This window comes from Aquarana catesbeiana, linkage group LG05, assembly GCF_042186555.1.
Source record: "Aquarana catesbeiana isolate 2022-GZ linkage group LG05, ASM4218655v1, whole genome shotgun sequence".
NCBI lineage: Eukaryota > Metazoa > Chordata > Amphibia > Anura > Ranidae > Aquarana > Aquarana catesbeiana.
In genome coordinates this window covers 366,303,187-366,322,455 of record NC_133328.1, presented here as the reverse complement: position 1 = coordinate 366,322,455, position 19,269 = coordinate 366,303,187, and the positions used below count along the sequence as shown (strand labels likewise).

Here is a 19,269-nt window from a genome sequence, read left to right as displayed (position 1 = left end):
GTTATATGGGGGCAGGGAGAGAGGCCATAGCCCCAATCTCTTCACACCTGGCGGCCAAGCCAAAAGGTGGGAAAGTGTAGCAAAGGTAAGTAGATGCAGCTAGGGGGCACCATTAAACTGAAGCGGTTACTTTGCTCTACATGGGAAACATTTCAGCTTTGTACTGTTCTGTATAAAGTAGTAAATATTAGATATAAATGGAGATTGTAATATTGCCAACATTTTGAGAAGTCATTTCATATGATAAGATACTGCAATAGGTTATAGTGTCTTCCTAGCTAACACATTGTATGCAACATGCACAGTAGGTTATTAAAATGAAGCCAGTTATAGTCTTGGTTCAGAGACAGGTCCCTGCAAGGTCCAACATGATGGAAAACCAGGCTATTTTCAAGCATTTACAAAGACCCAGATCTTAGAATTTCAGATTTAGTATTCTTTACAGCAATAACCTAAACTACAGATGATGTTATCTCATTTTTAAAAAAATCTCATACCCCCCCCCCCCATTCTAATCACATGTCTCCATGTATTTGATGGTTCAAGTATGACCTTACCTGAAACTTTAAATGTGCCACTGAGTAAGGAATAATCTTTTGGTCTAACGTGAAATGTCACTCGGAGGGCTTTATATGTTCCCCCTGGCATGTTAACTTGTAAAGCTTTCCACACAGCAAAAGATCTTTTGCTTGTCAGGCTCTCTAAAATATAGGTCCCCTACAGTATATAGGCTCTCCATCCTACCAGTCCACAAATATGATTTTTCAATATCAATAGAACCCCCAATATAGACTTTCCATCGATTTTCACCAGTACAGGAAAGACTTTACAGTTCTCAAATCAAAAACTGCTGATTTAGTATCACATTCCAGGCTGAGAAAGAATAACCTAAAGAGGTCGCAAGATCCAACTTGATACCTTTTGGCTTCAGTACTTTTTAAAAAGGTACTGATCCAAAATAAGTATATGGATCAGCAGTTTTCACTTCACCTTGACTTTCCTAGCTGCATGTTTTTGCCAGGCCAGTTTAGGAAAAGGTTTGCAGCAGCCTTCATATACCTGTACCTCTCAGAACAGGTTTCCAATAATAGCTGACACTTTTTTGCCACCCTGACAGAATGGTCTGCTTTACATTTGCTTTGATTTAAGTTAAGTTAGAACACTTGCACACACAAGTAATATATACAGTACATGTAATGGGTACAGAATTTCAGAGATTTTTAGGGGTTTCACTTACCCATGAAAGCTTGGAGCGACATGAATGCTCCCAAGTTGCAATGTAGGTTTTACACAAATAGTCATTCAAAACAATGTAGGCAGCTTCTGGATCTGCAGCGAAGTTAAACTCTCCACAACAAGTGGTGTTTCCTCTTGCTTAAAGGGAAAGAAAAAAAAAAAAAGTTAGCTTACGATAAGAAATGCACCCATTTACTGTTTAACCACTTTCCGATTGCTTTACATACAGTATATATACGTTGCGATTTGCATCGGGATTATGGCTGAAGATCTCAGCCGTAATCCCAGTATCGTTTTTTGCTGCCGGTGGCTGGCTTTCTCATGAAAGCAATCCGAGCGGCTCATGAGCCACTGGAACACCTCCCCGGCCGTTGTTTCTTGTGCTTACCTTTTCCACCTGTTCACCTAAGAAATGATTCGACAGTGTGGCCGGCTGCTGCAATAGGCGATCAAAGAGTAGTTTTTGACCCCGGATCTCTCCATAAAGATAAGCCGTCATCCTTATCTCTATTACAAGGGATGTTTACATTGGTAAGTGACAAAGAAAAAGAAAAAAAAGAGGGGATCGTGTAAAAATAAATAAGAAAAAAAAAAATTTAAAAAGCGCCCCACCCCCCTGTGCTCAAGTGCAGAAGTGAGCGCGTATGTAAATGGTGTTCGCACCACACATGTGAGGTATTGTCGAAAACGTCAGAGCGAGAGCAATAATAGTGCTAGACCTCCTCTAACTCTAAACAGGTAACCTGTAAAAGAGTTTAAAACATCACCTATGGAGATTTATCAAGTATCATAGTTTGTTGCCATTCCAATTTTAATGCGTGACATGTTGGGTATTTATTTACTCTGTGTAAAACCCTTCACATTTTACAGAAAAAGGGGTATTAGTTTTTTTTTTTTTTTTGCAAAAAAATTGCGTTTGAAAAACCGCTGCACAAATACCGTGTGACATAAAGGGAAATATAATGTTTGGGGGTTCAAAGTAATTTTCTAGGAAAAAATACTGATTTAAACTTGTGTAGCACCCTCTAGTTAGGTAGGTGCTAGAGGTTAGGTTTTTCTATAGAGTAGGAAAATTTAGGAAGGCTTAGCTGGTGGCCATGCCTGTTTTTATACTTGGCTGGGAGTGGCTCAGGGCAGGGCTGGGTGCCTCACAGGTAGTATCAGTCACCTCCCTCTTTCTAAAAGCGCTAGAAAGAGGAGAAGAGGTGGAGCTGCCTGGGATATTCTAAGGAGCCTTGACCAATCCCCAGCTTGGATTGGCAGGGGGCAGGCCTCCTAAAAAACCCAGGGTCAGCCCAACGGGGGGGAGTTGTTGGGTGGAAGAGCTGGAGTGAGAGAGAAGGCTGTTGTGGCCCACAGGGAGCTCCCCAGTCTGGGGGGGGGGTGTGACCTTGGGTCGGGGCTCGGGTGCATCTGGGAGGAGAGGCACACGAGAGAGCACTGCTAAGAGACTCCAGGGAGGACAACTGGTCGCAACCAGGAGGGCTGGTGAGTGAAGCACAGTCAAGAGGACTGGGGAGGCACGCCTGAGAGAACTGGGGAGTTTGCAGTTTGGAATGGATGCAGAACCAGAAGAGTGGACTGTGGGAAGGATAGTGGAGAGAGGTCTTTGCAGCCAAGTTGGCTGGCAGGGCCTGAAGAGAGCTATCTGGGATCATTAACTAGGTAGAGGACAGTTAGCATCTGAACTATTTCTACATCATAGGTGCCCGAGGCCCCTGCCCGCAAAAGGCAATTCACTGAGGCCTGGCTGAGTTAGCGTGAGGCCCAACCATGTGGTGCTAGCTGATCTGGGAATTTGCAGCAAGTGAAGTGCTGGAGTAGTAAGTAAAGAGATCCTAAGCAAGAGTTGTTCTGGAGAGAAGACTGGAGTGTATATATAGAAGTCCCAAGCAAGTTGCATTAAATCTTTCTGGGCATCCCATAATTTCCTATTCCCATTCAAGTTAAATCCCCTCAATAAAGAAAAAAAAAACAAAACAAAGCTTATAGACGGTTCTATGTCTGAGTGTCTGAGAGATGGATGCCGGGCTGTGCAAGATGACAGGCGAACTACAATATTCAACAACACCTATGGGGGCATGGCTACACTTGTAAACAAAAAAAGCCTGGTTTTCAAGTGGATAAACATGCAAAACAGGTAATGAGTGACCAGGCAACGCCATTCCCAAAACAACTAGATTTACAAATGGAATGGGTTATAATATTATACCAGAGCTGATCATTTAAATTTTAGATCTGCAGACAAACTAACATTATTTACAATCTGGGAATCTACAATCTGACTTACATTCCATATTTCCACCCATTATGTATAAACTCTGCAGTTTCTGTGGTATTGTTGGATCCATCCTCACAGCTAGGGCCAAGTTGGTTAATGGACCTGTAGCCACCAAAGAGATCTAAAAAAAAAAAAAATAAAATAAAATCCATGGCAATTAGAAAATTTCATGTAAACATAAAATATAAAAAAAAGCAAAGATTACGATTTTTTCACATTGAGCATACTAGTGTCAATGAATACAAAGTAACTAATTGGAATTTTATTTTTCGCCTTCCTCTGAATCAACTGTGGCTTTGGATTCTATGAATGCAGGTTTTTGTTTTCCATCAGTTAAACATGAAGGACATTTGTCTTTATTCTACTACTACTACAACTATGTAACTAGGTACAGGCAGTCCCGGGTTACAAACAAGATAGGGTCTGTAGGTGTGTTCTCAAGTTGAATTTGTATGCAAGTTGGAACAAGTACATTTTTTAATTTTTTTTTTTTTTTTTTAAGTGTAGCTCCAGCCAAAAATGTTTTAAGCTTTTTGGATAACATAGGGAAGGGTTAACACCCCTGTAACATTTGTTTTGCTGTCTATGCCCCCGTTTAGAAGAATTCACTTCACTTTCTGTCCGAACGACAATTGGGTTTTGAAAATTTTAGGTTGTTGTGGAAACAAGGATTGGTGATAAAGCTTCAATAGAGACACCTTTTTCCCATTTGAACTCTTACAGGAGTGAATTTCCCTTCCTAGGGGTAGATTTTCTCTCGCTTCCTGTTGTCTCCCTCCGTTAGTATGTAGGATTCTTACGCAAGTCGGATGCTTGTAACCCGGGGACCGCCTGTAAATGATTACTAGAAATATTATTTGCTGATGATAATCGTGCTGTCCTAATTTAACTATTCAACCCCCCCCCCCACTTGCTGACTGCCTGCCGTCAATAGGCGGCAGAATGGCACTCCTGCACAAATCGCCGTAGCTGTACAGCGGGTGCTAAAGGAGTATAGGGGCACCTGCTGCATCCCTAAAGAACCAATGCGAGTGCCCGGTGGCTGCAATGTCCGCACCTCTGGCCCTCCTGATAGAGCGAGAACGGGGATTTGTGTGCGTAAAAACACACAAATCCATGTTCTGTCAGGGGTGAGGATAGCAATCTGTTGTTCCTAGTATATAGGAACAATGATCGGTCTCCTCCCCAAGTCAGCACACACACTAAAGGAACACATTAAACCCCTTAATCGCCCCCTAGTTTTAACCTTTTCCCTGCCAGTGACATTTCCACAGTAATCAGTGCATTTTTATAGCTCTGATCGCTGTATAAATGTCACTGGTCCCAAAAATGTTTCAAAAGTGTCCGATCTGTCTGCCACAATGTCGCAGTCCTGAAAAAAAAAAAAAAAAAAAAAAAAAAAAAAGCAGATCGCCATTACTAGTAAAAATAATAAAAATGCCATAAATATATACCCGATTTTGTAGACGCTATAATTTTTTGCGCAAACAAATCAATATACGCTTATTGCGATTTTTTTTTTTTTTTTTTACCAAAAATATGTAGAAGAATATATGTTGGCCTAAACTGATGAAGAAATTTGTTTTTGTTTTTTTTTTAATTTTGGGGTATTTATTATAGCAAAAAGTAAAAAATAGTTTCTCAAAAGTGTTGCTCTTTTGTTTATAGCGCAAAAAGTAAAAACTGCAGGAGGTGATCAAATACCACCAAAAGAAAGCTCTTCGCACGACCGCGCACGACCGCGCAATTGTCAGTTAAAGCAACACAGTGCCTATTAAAAAAAATGGCTTGGTTAGGAAGGGGGTAAATCCTTCCGGGGCTGAAGTGGTAAAGGCAATTCCAAAAATGTAAAACTATCTGGTTCACGGGTTGCCTGGGAAAGAAAAAAATAAATAAAAAATCAGCCATATCACTTTGGCTATGACTATTTTTAGTATAGGAAGTGCAGCATTGGCTTTTGAAAACAAAATATATTCCCCTTCTTAAAATAGATTTAGTGAATTACTAATTTAAAGCTAAACTTCAGTAAGATATAAAAATACACCAATAACACAGTTATGTTTTCAGTAAAATTGTGTTTTTTTTTCCTTTTTAAATGCCAGCAGTGAAAATGCCTAAAAATCGGTCTTACTGGCTCCATGTTATCCTTAGTACAGCAGTACTCAGACTGGAAGAGAGGAATAGCATTAGGAACCAATCAAGTGTGCTACATGCACATATTCTGACAAGGAACCTGCTGACAGGAAGAAAAGGGCTTAAGGTTGAATCAGTATTCTGCTGTTCTTTTACTCCTTAACTGTATGGCTTCCAAGGACTATCTTTAGGGCTTTTCATGCCCACTTTTATTAAATGAAAGCTTCAAACCCTTTGTGCAAACCTTTACCTTTGGCTGCTTCCCAGCAGCTACATGGACTCCTGTAAGGAAAATGAACTCTATTCTTCTTCCTTACAAAAACTCTGTGCACACCTGACCCATACCAGGACTTACTAATCTCAGAAGACGCTACACAACCAGTTTTCTCTGTAGCAAACACACATCCTTGAGCCCCTCATCCCATAGGGATGAGAACCCTTGGTGCCACTTAACCCTTCACACACAGATATGGCATATAATATATCTTGGCTGAAGTTTAGCTTTAAAAAGTAAATGGATGGACACATGCAATACATACCTTTTACATCCTGAACCTCCTACAGTGCCTTGAAAAAGTATTCACACCCCTTGAAATTTTCCACATTTTGTCATGTTACAACCAAAAGCGCCAATGTATTTTATTGTAATTTTATGTGATAGACCAACACAAAGTGGCACATAATTGTGAAGGGGAAGGAAGCAGGGCCGGTGCTACCACTAGGCAAACTAGGCAACCGCCTAGGGCGCACTGCTGCCTAGGGGCGCCCGGACACTGGTTTTCCTCGCATCTGCATGCTCTGCAGGCTGCAGCATGTAACTAACTCAGTCTCAGGCAGTTGCTCCGTCTGACCGGTAGTGTAATTAGAGGCGCAGTGCAGCACTGGAACCAGCACTAGAGGAAGCAGAGTCGATGATTCCTGTATAGTGCCACCTCCTTTCACATGGGCAGGACAAAGGGGGTGCAGTCAGGGGTGGAGCCAATGGGGTCTGCAAAATGAGATTTTGCCTAGGGTGTCAAAAGTTCTTGCACCAGCCCTGGAAGGAAGAGAATAAATAGTTTAACATTTTTTACAAATACATTTCTGAAAAAAGTGTGGCGTGCATTTGTATTCAGCCCCCCTTCATACAATACTTAAAAAAACACCTTTCACTGCAAGTCTTTTTGGGGATGTCTCTACCAGCTTTGCACATCTAGAGAGTGACATTTTTGCACATTCTTTGCAAAATAGCTCAAGCTCTGTCAGACTGGATGGAGAGCATCTGAACAGCACTTTAAGTCTTGCCCCAGATTCTCAATTGGATTTAGGTGTAGACTTTGGGTCAGTCTAACACATGAATATGCTTTGATCTAAAATATGCCATTGTAGCTCTGGCCGTATGTTTAGGGTCGTTGTCCTGCTGGAAGGTGAACTTCCTCCCCAGTCTCAAGTCTTTTGCAGACTAACAGGTTTTCGTCTAAGATTGCCGTGTATTTGGCTCCATCCATCTTCCCGTTAACTATGACCAGCTTCCCTGTCCCTGCTGAAGAAAAGAATCCCCATAACATAATGCTGCCACCACCATGTTTCACAGTGGAGATGGCGTGTTCAGGGTGATGTGCAGTGTTAGTTTTCCGCCACACATAGCGTTTTGCTTTTAGGCAAAAAAAAGTTAAATTTTGGCCTCATCTGACCAGAGCACCTTCTTCCATATGTTTGCTGTGTTCCCCACATGGCTTCTCAAAACTGCAAACGGGACTTTTTATGGCTCTCTTTCAACAATGGCTTTCTTATTGCCACTCTGCCATAAAGACCAGATTTGTGGAGTGCACGACTAATAGTTGTCCTGTGGACAGATTCTCCCACCTGAGCTGTGCATCTCTGCAGCTCCTTGAGAGTCACTATGGGCCTCTTGGCTGCTTCTCTGATTAATACTCTCCTTGCCTGGCCTGTCAGTTTAGGTGGACGGCCATGTCTTGGTACATTTGCAGTTGTGAAATACTCATTCCATTTTCAAATGATGGATTGAACAGTGCTGTGTGAGATGTTTAAAGCTTGGGATATTTTTTTTTAAACCTAACCCTGCTTTAAACTTCTCCACAACTTTATCCCTGACTTGTCTGGTATGTTCCTTGGCCTTCATGATGCTGTTTGTTCACTAAGGTTCTCTAACAAACCTCTGAGGGCTTCACAGAACAGCTATATTTATACTGAGATTAAATTACACACAGGTGGAATTTACTAATTAGGTGACTTCTGAAGACAATTTGTTACACTAGATTTCAGTTAGGGGTATCAGAGTAAAAGGGGAATGAATACAAATGCACACCACACATTTGTAAAAAAAGAAAAAAAAATTGAAAACCATTTTCATCTTCCTTCCACTTCTCAATTATGTGCCACTTTGTGTTGGTCTATCACATAAAATCCCAATAAAATACATTTATGCTTTTGGTTGCAACATGACAAAATGTGGAAAATTGCAAGGGGTATGAATACTTTTTCAAGGCACTGTATTTACAGAAATACAGCCTACAACCAATGGTTTAACTTTTAGACCAGTAGTCCTCAACCTTAGTCCTCAAGTACCCCCAACAGGCCATGTTTTAGGAATTTCTCTTAGATGAAATGGCTGTCCAAAATACCAAGCCATTGAATCCTGTGCAAGATAAAGAGAAACCTACAAGCATGGGGTACTTGAGGCCAGAGTTTGAGAACCACTGTTTTAGACAAAAGTTTTCTGCTGCTTCCATCTCATTTGATTCTCTAAGGCCCCTTTCACACTGGGGCGGGGGCGACGTCAAGGCTAAAGCACCTGCTATTGTTAGCTGTGCTTTACCATCGGTATTCGGCCGCTAGCGGGGGGGGTTTTACCCCCCGCTAGCGGCCGAGAAAGGGTTAAAAACCACCGCAGCGCTTTGCCAGCGGTATAGCCGTGCTGGCCCATTGATTTCAATGGGCAGGAGCGGGGAAGGAGCGGTGTATACAGGACAGGAAAAAAAGTCCTGCTAGCACACCGCTCCAGTGGGCAAGCCCTCGGGGCTTGCCCACTGGAGAGACAGCAGCGGCTTTTTCGGGTCGGTTTGCAGGCACTATTGTTAGGGCAATCGCCTGCAAACCGCCCCAGTGTGAAAGGGGCCTTAAAGGGGTTGTAAAGGTAAAAATTTTTTCACCTTAATGCATTCTATGCATTAAGGTGAAAAAACTTCTGACAGAACCGCCGCCCCCAGGCCCCCCGTTTTACTTACCTGACGCCTCGAAAGTCAGCTTCGCGTTCCCGACATCTGTTCCTCCGCTCACCCTGGCCGCTGATTGGCTGCAGTGGATGGATTGAAAGCAGCGCAGCCATTGGCTCGCGCTGCTGTCAATCACATCCGATGACGCGGCGCGCCGAGGGGCGGGGCCGAGTGATACAGCGAGCGGCTATAGCCGCCGGCTGTATCACGGGAGCGCGCCCGCAAGCACTCACCACCGTGCGAGGGAGCTCGCATTAAGGTGGTGAATGCTTGCGGGGAGGAGCTGAAACAGCCGCCGAGGGACCCCAGAAGACGAGGTTCGGGGCCACTCTGTGCAGAACGAGCTGCACAGTGAAGGTAAGTATAACATGTTTGTTATTTTTAAAAAAAAAAAAAACACCTTTACAAACGCTTTAAGGAAGCCATAGCTTCTATGGTACAGGGATTGCTGAGCTAGGATAGCCAATCCCCATAACATTTATGGTAACTTTACAGTACATTTCATTTATAAACTGTAGAAAAGAATATATATATATATATATATATATATATATATATATATATATATATATATATATATATATATATATATATATATATATATATATATATATATATATATATATATATATATATATATATATATATATCACACACAGTGGGGATGGAAAGTATTCAGACTCCCTTAAATTTTTCACTCTTTGTTATATTGCAGCCATTTGCTAAAATCATTTAAGTTCATTTTTTTCCTCATTAATGTACACACAGCACCCCATATTGACAGAAAAACACAGAATTGTTGACATTTTTGCAGATTTATTAAAAAAGAAAAACTTAAATATCACATGGTCCTAAGTATTCAGACTCTGTGCTCAGTATTAAGTAGAAGCACCCTTTTGATCTAATACAGCCATGAGTCTTTTTTGGGAAAAATGCAGCAAGTTTTTCACACCTGGATATGGGGTTCCTCTGCCATTCCTCCTTGCAGATCCTCTCCAGTTCTGTCAGGTTGGATAGTAAACATTGGTGGACAGCCATTTTTAGGTCTCTCCAGAGATGCTCAATTGGGTTTAAGTCAGGGCTCTGGCTGGGTCATTCAAGAACAGTCAAGGAGTTGTTGTCAAGCCACTCCTTATAATTTCACTGTGTGCTTAGGGTCATTTTCTTGTTGGAAGGTAAACCTTCGGCCCAGGCTGAGGTCCAGAGCACTCTGGAGAAGGTTTTCGTCCAGGATATCCCTGTACTTGGCCGCATTCATCTTTCCCTCGATTGCAACCAGTTGTCCTGTCCCTGCAGCTGAAAAACCCCCCCACAGCATGATGCTGCCACCACTATGCTTCACTGCTGGGACTGTATTGGACAGGTGATGAGCAGTGCCTGGTTTTCTCCACACATACTGCTTAGAATTAAGGCCAAAAAGTTCTATCTTGGTCTCAGAGATCTCATCCATGGGGGCTTTCATGTGTCTCGCACTGAGGAGAGGCTTCCGTCAGGCCACTCTGCCATAAAGCCTGGATTGGTGGAGGGCTGCAGTGATGGTTGACTTTCTACAACTTTCTCCCATCTCCCGACTGCATCTCTGGAGCTCAGCCACAGTGATCTTTGGGTTCTTCTTTACCTCTCTCACCAAGGCTCTTCTCCCCCGATAGCTCAGTTTGGCCGAACGGCCAACTCTAGGAAGGGTTTTGGTAGTCCCAAACGTCTTCCATTTAAGAATTATGGAGGCTACTGTGCTCTTAGAAACCTTAAGTGCAGCAGAAATTTTTTTGTAACCTTGGCCAGATCTGTGCCTTGCCACAATTCTGTCTCTGAGCTCTTCAGGCAGTTCCTTTGACCTCATGATTCTCATTTGCTCTGACATGCACTGCGAGCTGTAAGGTCTTATATAGACAGGTGTGTGGCTTTCCTAATCAAGTCCAATCAGTATAATCAAACACAGCTGGACTCAAATGAAGGTGTAGAACCATCTCAAGGATGATCAGAAGAAATGTAAATATGTTAACAAATAATAATAAATGTTAATAAAAATTTCAAATGCTACCGATTTCACTACCTCAGACATATTTCAAGATGTTAAATCAATGATAACAAAATATATATATGGCAGAAAAAAAAAGTTAGCACTACCAGATTCAAAAATTAAATAATATAATATATCACACACACACACAGCATTACTGGCCCGAATAGAATGGACAAAGAAAACAAATGAAAAAAACATGGGTGAAAAGAGCGCAATCAGCAATGCACCATTAGGTAAGAATATATATACCACCTCTATATGGAACATTAGACAGGAACACACACACGTATTGACACTAAATGTACTAAGAATATGGGATTCAATTCACAAAAAAGCAAAATATAATTAATTAGAAATATAATTCACCACTAGACCTGTTAAGAAAAAAACATATTGTTTTCAACTGGGAAAAAAGGAGGACTATTTGTGGAATGGATAAAAAAAAAAAAAAGAAAAAATGCACACAGTTGAAAGATGGAAAGATGGAAAGATTTGCACATTACAGGAACTAAAGCACAAGAAGGAAGGTATGGTGGTGGATGACTGGCGGTATTTCCAGTTGAGACACTTTGTTACAACACTACCACAACCAATAAGATCTGGAGAGGATCTACAGCCTTTTGAAGAGTTGTGTATATCAATGAAATCAGGACATGGTATCTCTCGGATGTATAAAATAATGGCCGAACCGAAAAAAAGCCACCATACATAGAAAAATGGGAAAACAAATTAAAAGCACGGGTGAATGAACAACTAGGAAAAATTATGAAAATGGTTCACAGTTCTGCAATAGATATAAATACCATTGAAATGAATTATAAATGCCTTATAAGAAGGTATACAAGACCAGATAAAGCACATAAAATACCAAATAGGGAATGAAACCACCATACTGTTGGGGAGGATGTAAGGTAGTAGGAACTAAGGCCCATATATAGTGGGAGTGTCCAAAAATAAAGAAATACTGGAGAGAGGCCCTGCAACAAATAAAAGATCACAAATATAGAAATATCAGAAGACCCATGGATATGCCCATTTCATAGCACAGGAAGTCAAATAAAGCAATATACAGTGATACTACATTTAATTTAAACGTCCTACAACAAAAGTGAGTACACCCCTAAGTGAAAATGTCCAAATTGGCCATTTTTCCTGCCCAGTGTCATGTGACTCGCTAGTGTTACAAGGTCGCAGGTGTGAATGGGGAGCAGGTGTGTTAAATTTGGTGTTATCGCTCTCACTTTCTCATACTGGTCACCTGAAGTTCAATATGGCACCTTATGGCAAAAAACTAAGGATCTGCAAAAAAGAATTGTTGCTCTACATAAAGATAGCCTAGGCCAGTGGCGGCCCAGCCCGTCCATAGGGGGCGCATGGGCACCCCCCCACCCCCTCCCCCCCCTCCAGGCAGTCTCACAAAAAAAAAAAAACACATTTAATACTGGCCCTTTAAAAAAAACAAAAAATACAAAAAAAAGGTCCTTAAGTGCACTATGTTCAGACGCCGCACAGGCTGCCTTTGGTGGGACACAGGCTGCATTTAAGGACGGACTCCGCTGGGGACACCTGATGGCAGGCTATGTGGCTAGTGACACGCTCAGGGCTCCCACTGATTCTGCATTATGGTGAGTTCAATGATGTCATTTTATATTACAATGTAATAATAGAAATAATGCGCTTCAATCATCCTGACACCATAACAACCATGGTGCCGGTATGATTGAAGTGCTAACACCAGGTGTTTGAAATATCTTTATCTACTGATTGTTAAACTTTCTAGAATACACATATTTCTATTGTTGTGTAGGATCTGGGCCTGCTGTCCTTCCATCCTTCTCTCCCTAGTTCATCTCAGACGCCAACCACACCACCTTAGATCCACGCCCACTATTTTGCTGAAACCACGCCTATTTTCACCAAGTGGGAGGGGTCAAAAAGGAAGAGCTGGGTCTAGTGCCCCCCCTTCCTAAAACTTCACCAGCCGCCACTGTCCTAGGCTATAAGAAGATTGTCAAGACCCTGAAACTGAGCTGCAGCACGGTGGCCAAGACAATACAGCGGTTTACCAGAACAGGTTCCATTCAGAACAGGCCTCGCCATGGTCGACCAAAGAAGTTGAGTGAACGTGCTCAGCGTCATATGCAGAGATGCTCTTTGGGAAATAGATGTATGAGTGCTGCCAGCATTGCTGCAGAGGTTGAAGGGGTGGGGTCAACCTGTCAGTGCTCAGACCATACGCCGCACACTGCATCAAATTGGTCTGCATGGCTGTCGTCCCAGAAGGAAGCCTCTTCTAAAGGTGATGCACAAGAAAACCTGCAAACAGTTTGCTGAAGACAAGCAGACTAAGGACATGGATTAGTGGAACCATGTACTGTGGTCTGATGAGACCAAGATAAACTTATTTGGTTCAGATGGTGTTAAGCATGTGTGGCAGCAACCAGGTGAGGAGTACAAAGACAAGTGTGTCTTGCCTATAGTCAAGCATGATGGTGGGAGTGTCATGGTCTGGGGCTGCACGAGTGCTGCCGGCACTGGGGAGCTACAGTTCATTGAGGGAGCCATGAATGCCAACATGTACTGTAACATACTGAAGCAGAGCATGATCCCCTCCCTTTGGAGACTGGGCCGCAGGGGAGTATTCCAACATAACAACCCCAAACACACCGAAAAGATGACCACTGCCTTGCTAAAGAAGCTGAGGGTAAAGGTGATGGACTGGCCAAGCATGTCTCCGGACCTAAACCCTACTGAGCATCCTCAAACGGAAGGTGGAGGAGCAAAAGGTCTCTAACATCCACCAGCTCCGTGATGTTGTCATGGAGGAGTGGAAGAGGTCTCCAGTGGCAACCTGTGAAGCTCTGGTTAGCTCCATGCCCAAGAGGGTTAAGGCAGTGCTGGAAAATAATAGTGGCCACACAAAATATTGACACTTTGGGCCCAATTTGGACATTTTCACTTAGGGGTGTACTCACTTTTGTTGATAGTGGTTTAGACATTAATGGCTGTGTTTTGAGTTATTTTGAGGGGACATCAAATTTACACTGTTATACAAGCTGTACACTCACTACCTTACATTGTAGCAAAGTGTCATTTCTTCAGTGTTGTCACATGAAAAGATATAATAAAATATTTACAAAAATGTGAGGGGTGTCCTCACTTTTGTGAGATACTGTAAATATTGCCATCTATATATCTGTGAGAGTTTTGCTCAAGGATAAAGCTTTCAAGCACTCAGTCTAGTTACTACCTTCATTTAACGGCCAACTGCCCACCTTTATTCAAAGAAAGAATGTTCCTTAAAGTTTATGTAAACCGAAAATTTCATATTCCTTATATGCAACTACTGTACCATGTACTTGTATGAAAAAGTATCCTATTCTTTGTACTGCTTCCTTTGTGTGAAATCCCTGATGGTTTTGACGGTCCCTTTGCTTTCCTATTAAAAACTGACCACACTAAGCAGGAGAACCCACGTGGTCAGTTCTGTTGCAAACCCAGCCTGCTCTCCTCCAACGATCAGACTTGTCCTGACACGCCCCCTCTGCACAGCTTTTCACTGAGAAGCTCAGTGTATGGCTGCCTCTCCTCCCCCAGCTCTTATGCAGCTGAGAACAGAGGGAATGTGCTCACTTAAAAAAAAAAAGTGTAGTATTTATCATTTTTTATTTCTATACACAAATATTTTGCCTTTCATTTCTATTTTAAACGGAATGGGTTGTTTTACAAGGTGATCATTTAACATCATGTTTCTCTCCTAGGGGTTTCATCATTACAGTGAACAAGGAAATAAAAATGCGTTCTCTTGACTATTTTGGTACACTGGGGTCCTCTGTATTTTTTAGCACAGACTCTAAGGTCCCATTCACATGAACGTTCCGATCGGACCTGTCTGTCGGATTTTCAGGCGGACCCAATCAGAACCCCCATTCTCCTCTATGGAGGGGCGGGTGTAAACAGTCGTGTCCGTCTACAGCCAATCCAATTCCCTAAAAGCAGACAGATGGGGATCCATTCCCCTTCCGTCCAGTGGATCAGATGGCATTCGGATGTAAAAATGGACAGAAGGTCCATTTACACCAGACCGCCAACAGAGGAGAGAGGGCTGGGTTCATGTCCACTCTGTATAAGAGGAGCGGACACTGACCTGTCATTCACCTGCTCAGCGGGGATCAGCGGACATATTTCCCTGCTGAGCAAGCGGATCGCAGCTGGAGTCCGAAAGAACCCTAACTTTCTTATAGTTGTCAGCCTGATCAATACACAGACATTCTCCTGATGTGCACATCCCTGCTATGTTCTTGTAGCTCGACTGTTTCCTGAAGCACATGGAGGAGGAGCATAATAAGAAGGAACAGTTTACTATGCAAAATGTGAACCTAGGATTGGAGGCTCCATCCCACCTAAAACTCTACAAAGTCTCTGGGCTCCAGGACCCAGACCAGCATTTACACAAAAAAATAAATAAATAAAATATTAAAACACACACACTTTTCACCATAAAAAGGCACACATTTTGAAGCCCCACCCTGCCAGCCAGTCTCACACACTACACATGCAAACGTTTTTTTCTCACCGTTACAAAGTGCTATCTTGCCACATATTCCTCCCGCCCTCTGTTTCGACCCAGGGGTTGGAACATACCAGCCAAAACCCCTTTTCAGCACATCTGAACCACCCACAAGTGCATAATCCTGTCTGACACAACTTCTTACACTGCCTTTAAAGGGGAACTCTGCAGTATGCCTCCAAAAGTAACCGTCAGTGTGTCCCACCACAACTCTTTCATGATTTAAAAAAAAAACCAAAACGACATTCCTCTTATGGGTTTCCATAAGTGATATCTTAACCTGTAATCCAGGGTCAATCATTCAAACACACATAGTGGGAAATACCTCCCAAAACTAACACCCTGCACTAGTAGATGGCCTAACCCCCACTATACCTGGTACTATACCAACAAAAGTTTCTGTCTCTGCTTTTACTGAAGAGCAATTAGCCACCTCACTGCAACTGCCAGCAGAGACCATCTCAGAGAGACATTTAGAATTTAGGATTGAAGGCTTCATTTCACCAAAACTCTACAAAGTCCTTGGGTTTCAGGACCCCAACCAGAAGTTTTCTCCATAAACGAGACCCAAATCTTGGGGTCCTTTACTTTGTGTGGATCAGAATCCTACATGACCCAACTACTATCTACAACCCTGCCAGCCAGTATCTGCCCAGGTTTCTGTTCACCGGTTATGGATTCCTCGCATGCCAAACTGCATTCAAACTGTCTTTTCCCTCAGAGACAAAGTGATATCCTGTTACACCTGGTAAGCTTTAATAAATGCAAAAAAACTTTTGATAGAATCCATTTTGTTCAGTAAAACAAAACTATGCCGTTTTTAATTTATGACCAGCACAAACCCAAACAAACTAGAAAGTACAAGATAAGTAACAAATGCCAGCATGACCTGACAAACAAGTTCCAACAACAGCTGAGAATTACAGGTTCACTATACAATCTCCTCTGTTAAACTGTGCCATCCAGTTCTTATGTACCTATAAAAGAAAATAATTATAATGGTAACACTGTATGTATGTAATAATGAACATTATGAAGTTATAGTAGTATATTTCTTTATATTCAGGGTTGAAGAGGAATACGGCAAACTTTTCAAATTAATTTGTTCAACACACTATTAAATCTTTTTTTTTTTAACTGATCCACAACCAATTAGACAATTTTTAATAATAATCTTTGTTTAGGGGTAGCAATACTCTTGCTCTTCATAGTTGTTGAATAAGGATTGATACCTGGCCTGGATACTTGGAAGTAAAGCGTTTTATTGCGTCAATCGCATGCTCTTTTTGCATTAATTCCAGGCTGGGGGCATTTGGATCCGGTACATCACCCAGCCCATCTTTTCCATGAAAGTATGATGCATTTATGTTGTGTCCTAGAATTGCTGTGCCTGCTCCTCTATACACGGGAATCTGTGGAATCAAAACAGGTAATAGCTAAATATACATTTAAAAACAATTTCATATAAAATATACAATATATTCATAGAAAAAGGCAACACTGTATGCAAAACAAAGCCACATGCTGGATTTATTTGGCAAGTGTTAAAAAGCACCGTGCCTAGGGTGAAACATAGAAATTGCACCTGATGGCCATTTTAATAAAGGAAGAATATTGTTTTACATCTGTGTGTGCATTCCTATTGCCATTAGATCATAATAGATCATCCAAGAAAAAGATTTTTCTTAGTTTCTTAAACTGCACTGTAAACGATTAGGAAAACACAACAGTATAACCAATGAGCTCTACCTGGTGGCTAGTGCTGGCATTGCAAGTGTGCTGGTATCCCATCGGAGCACTGCATGCAGTTACCTCTAAAATTTATACTATTTATATTTATAATAATCTCAGCCATTTCTTTGTTCACAAATAAAGAAAAATCCACCCAGAAATTAAGCCATTTGTGTTTTCTTACTAAAGTGATTGAGTTAACCACTTGCAGACCGCAATACGTGTAAATATGTTGCAGTCTGCAAGTGGTTTACTGGGATTATGGCTCAAGAGATCAGCCATAACCCGGCACCATTTTTTCAGCAGGCGGCTGAATCTCCTAAAACTGCTCCGAGCAATTTAGGAACCACTGGAAAGGAACATCACCCCCCCCCCCCCCGATGTTTCTCAGGCTTACGGTTTCCGCTTGTTTGCCCGAGAAACGATCTGGGGGTGTGGCCAGATGCTTCCATAGACTACCAAATCGCCTTGGAGGACCGGAGCGACGTCACTTCCAGTCCAGGCTGGAAGAAAATTTTTTTTTTAAAGTGAAAGATCACCCCAGATCTCACCATAAAGAGGACCTGACATCCTTATTTATATTACAGAGGGGGGGGGGGGTGTTTACATTCCTTGTAACCAGTGTTAAATTCGTCAAATAAAATGTTTGTCAAAATTTTTGCCAGCGGCATTTTTACAGTGAGACCTGAGACCACCATCCAGAGCACTGTGCAACATTGCAGGCCTCTCATACCACTGGCCAGAGCACCGTGCATTACAGGCCTCCTGAGACCACTGTCCAAAGCACTATGCAGCATTACAGGCCACCTCAGACCATCCAGAGAGGCTAAATCTGTATCTGTGATTTTGTTTAAACCTTAATACCATAAAGATTAAAATATTAGAATTTTTTTTCTCCAGGTGTATAAAATAGGTTTGGAAATTCTAGAGAAATACTTAAACAATTCAACTAAATACATTATAAATTTAGTCGACTAAAATGATTTTTTAGTCTATTTTAAATACGACTAAAATGAAAACAGTTGCAGATGACCAAAATGGGACTAAAACAAAAACGGTATTTTAGTCAAAAGACTAAAGCCTCGTACACACGATTGGATTTTCTGACGGGAAATGTTGGATGTCAGGCTGTTGGTGGAAAATCCGACCATGTGTACGCTCCATCGGACATTTGTTGTCGGACTTTTCACCAACAAATGTTGGATAGTAGGTCTTCAAATTTTCCGCCAACAAATGTGTTTTGTCGGATTTTCCAATCGTGTGTACACAAGTCCGTCGGACAAAAGTCCAAAGTACAAACACGCATGCTCGGAAGCAGAAGCGGTCGGTCTTGTAAACTAGCGCTCGTAATGGAGAATTAACATTTGTGACGTGGCAAGTTACGAAATCTCCAAATGCATCGCACAATTTTCTTCTTTAATGGGATAATAATGAAGCTACTTTGCTGATACTGATGGAGCTATTGCAAACAAATTTTCAAAGGCTTTTTTCTACAGTGATATTAAGAATAATATTATGTTTTTTTTTTTTTTTTTAATTTGTGCAAGTTACCACAACACCATTATCCCCTAGTTTATAAGATTAAAAGATACAATTATGTTAGTGTCCCTTGTCAATTTTACATTGTATTTTTTAAAATGTAACTGCCTACTCCTAAACATTTGAAGAAGTAAAACACATAGCCAAGTATTATTCTCCACATTTTTTTTTTTTAATGCACAATAAAAAAATAAAAAAAGTCAAAGCAATAACTCCAAGGCCAATAATAAATAACACGTTATCTCCTCCGATTCCGCAACATGTCTGGTTGACAAAGGGCCGTTCAGAAACTAACTGAAAAACGCGAAAAGAACAGAACACTAAAAATTCTACTAACACGAAATTAGCAGAAGGAGCCCAAAGGGTGGCGCTAAAGAGCTGAAAAAACGCGTAGAACATATAGTACGTCACTACGTTCATAATTGTGAGGTATCGCCGCAAACGTTAGAGTGAGGTCAATAATTTTAGTGCCAGATCCCCTCTGTAACTCTAAACAGATAACCTGCAAAGGCATTTAAAGTGTCGCCTATGGAGGTTTTTA

General features: G+C 41.6%; 1 protein-coding gene across 1 annotated transcript in view; it reads right to left on the bottom strand.

The window, feature by feature from the left end:
* The window catches only part of LOC141144855 (pyrimidine-specific ribonucleoside hydrolase RihA-like), a 102,783-nt gene that overhangs the window by 14,137 nt on the left and 69,377 nt on the right, over positions 1-19,269 (bottom strand). The window contains exons 3-5 of the mRNA XM_073630937.1: positions 16,691-16,870; positions 3,527-3,638; positions 1,238-1,374 (exon numbers count right to left, since the gene is read on the bottom strand). Of these exons, the coding sequence (XP_073487038.1) occupies positions 1,238-1,374; positions 3,527-3,638; positions 16,691-16,870 (429 nt within the window). The remainder of the gene's footprint in view (positions 1-1,237; positions 1,375-3,526; positions 3,639-16,690; positions 16,871-19,269) is intronic.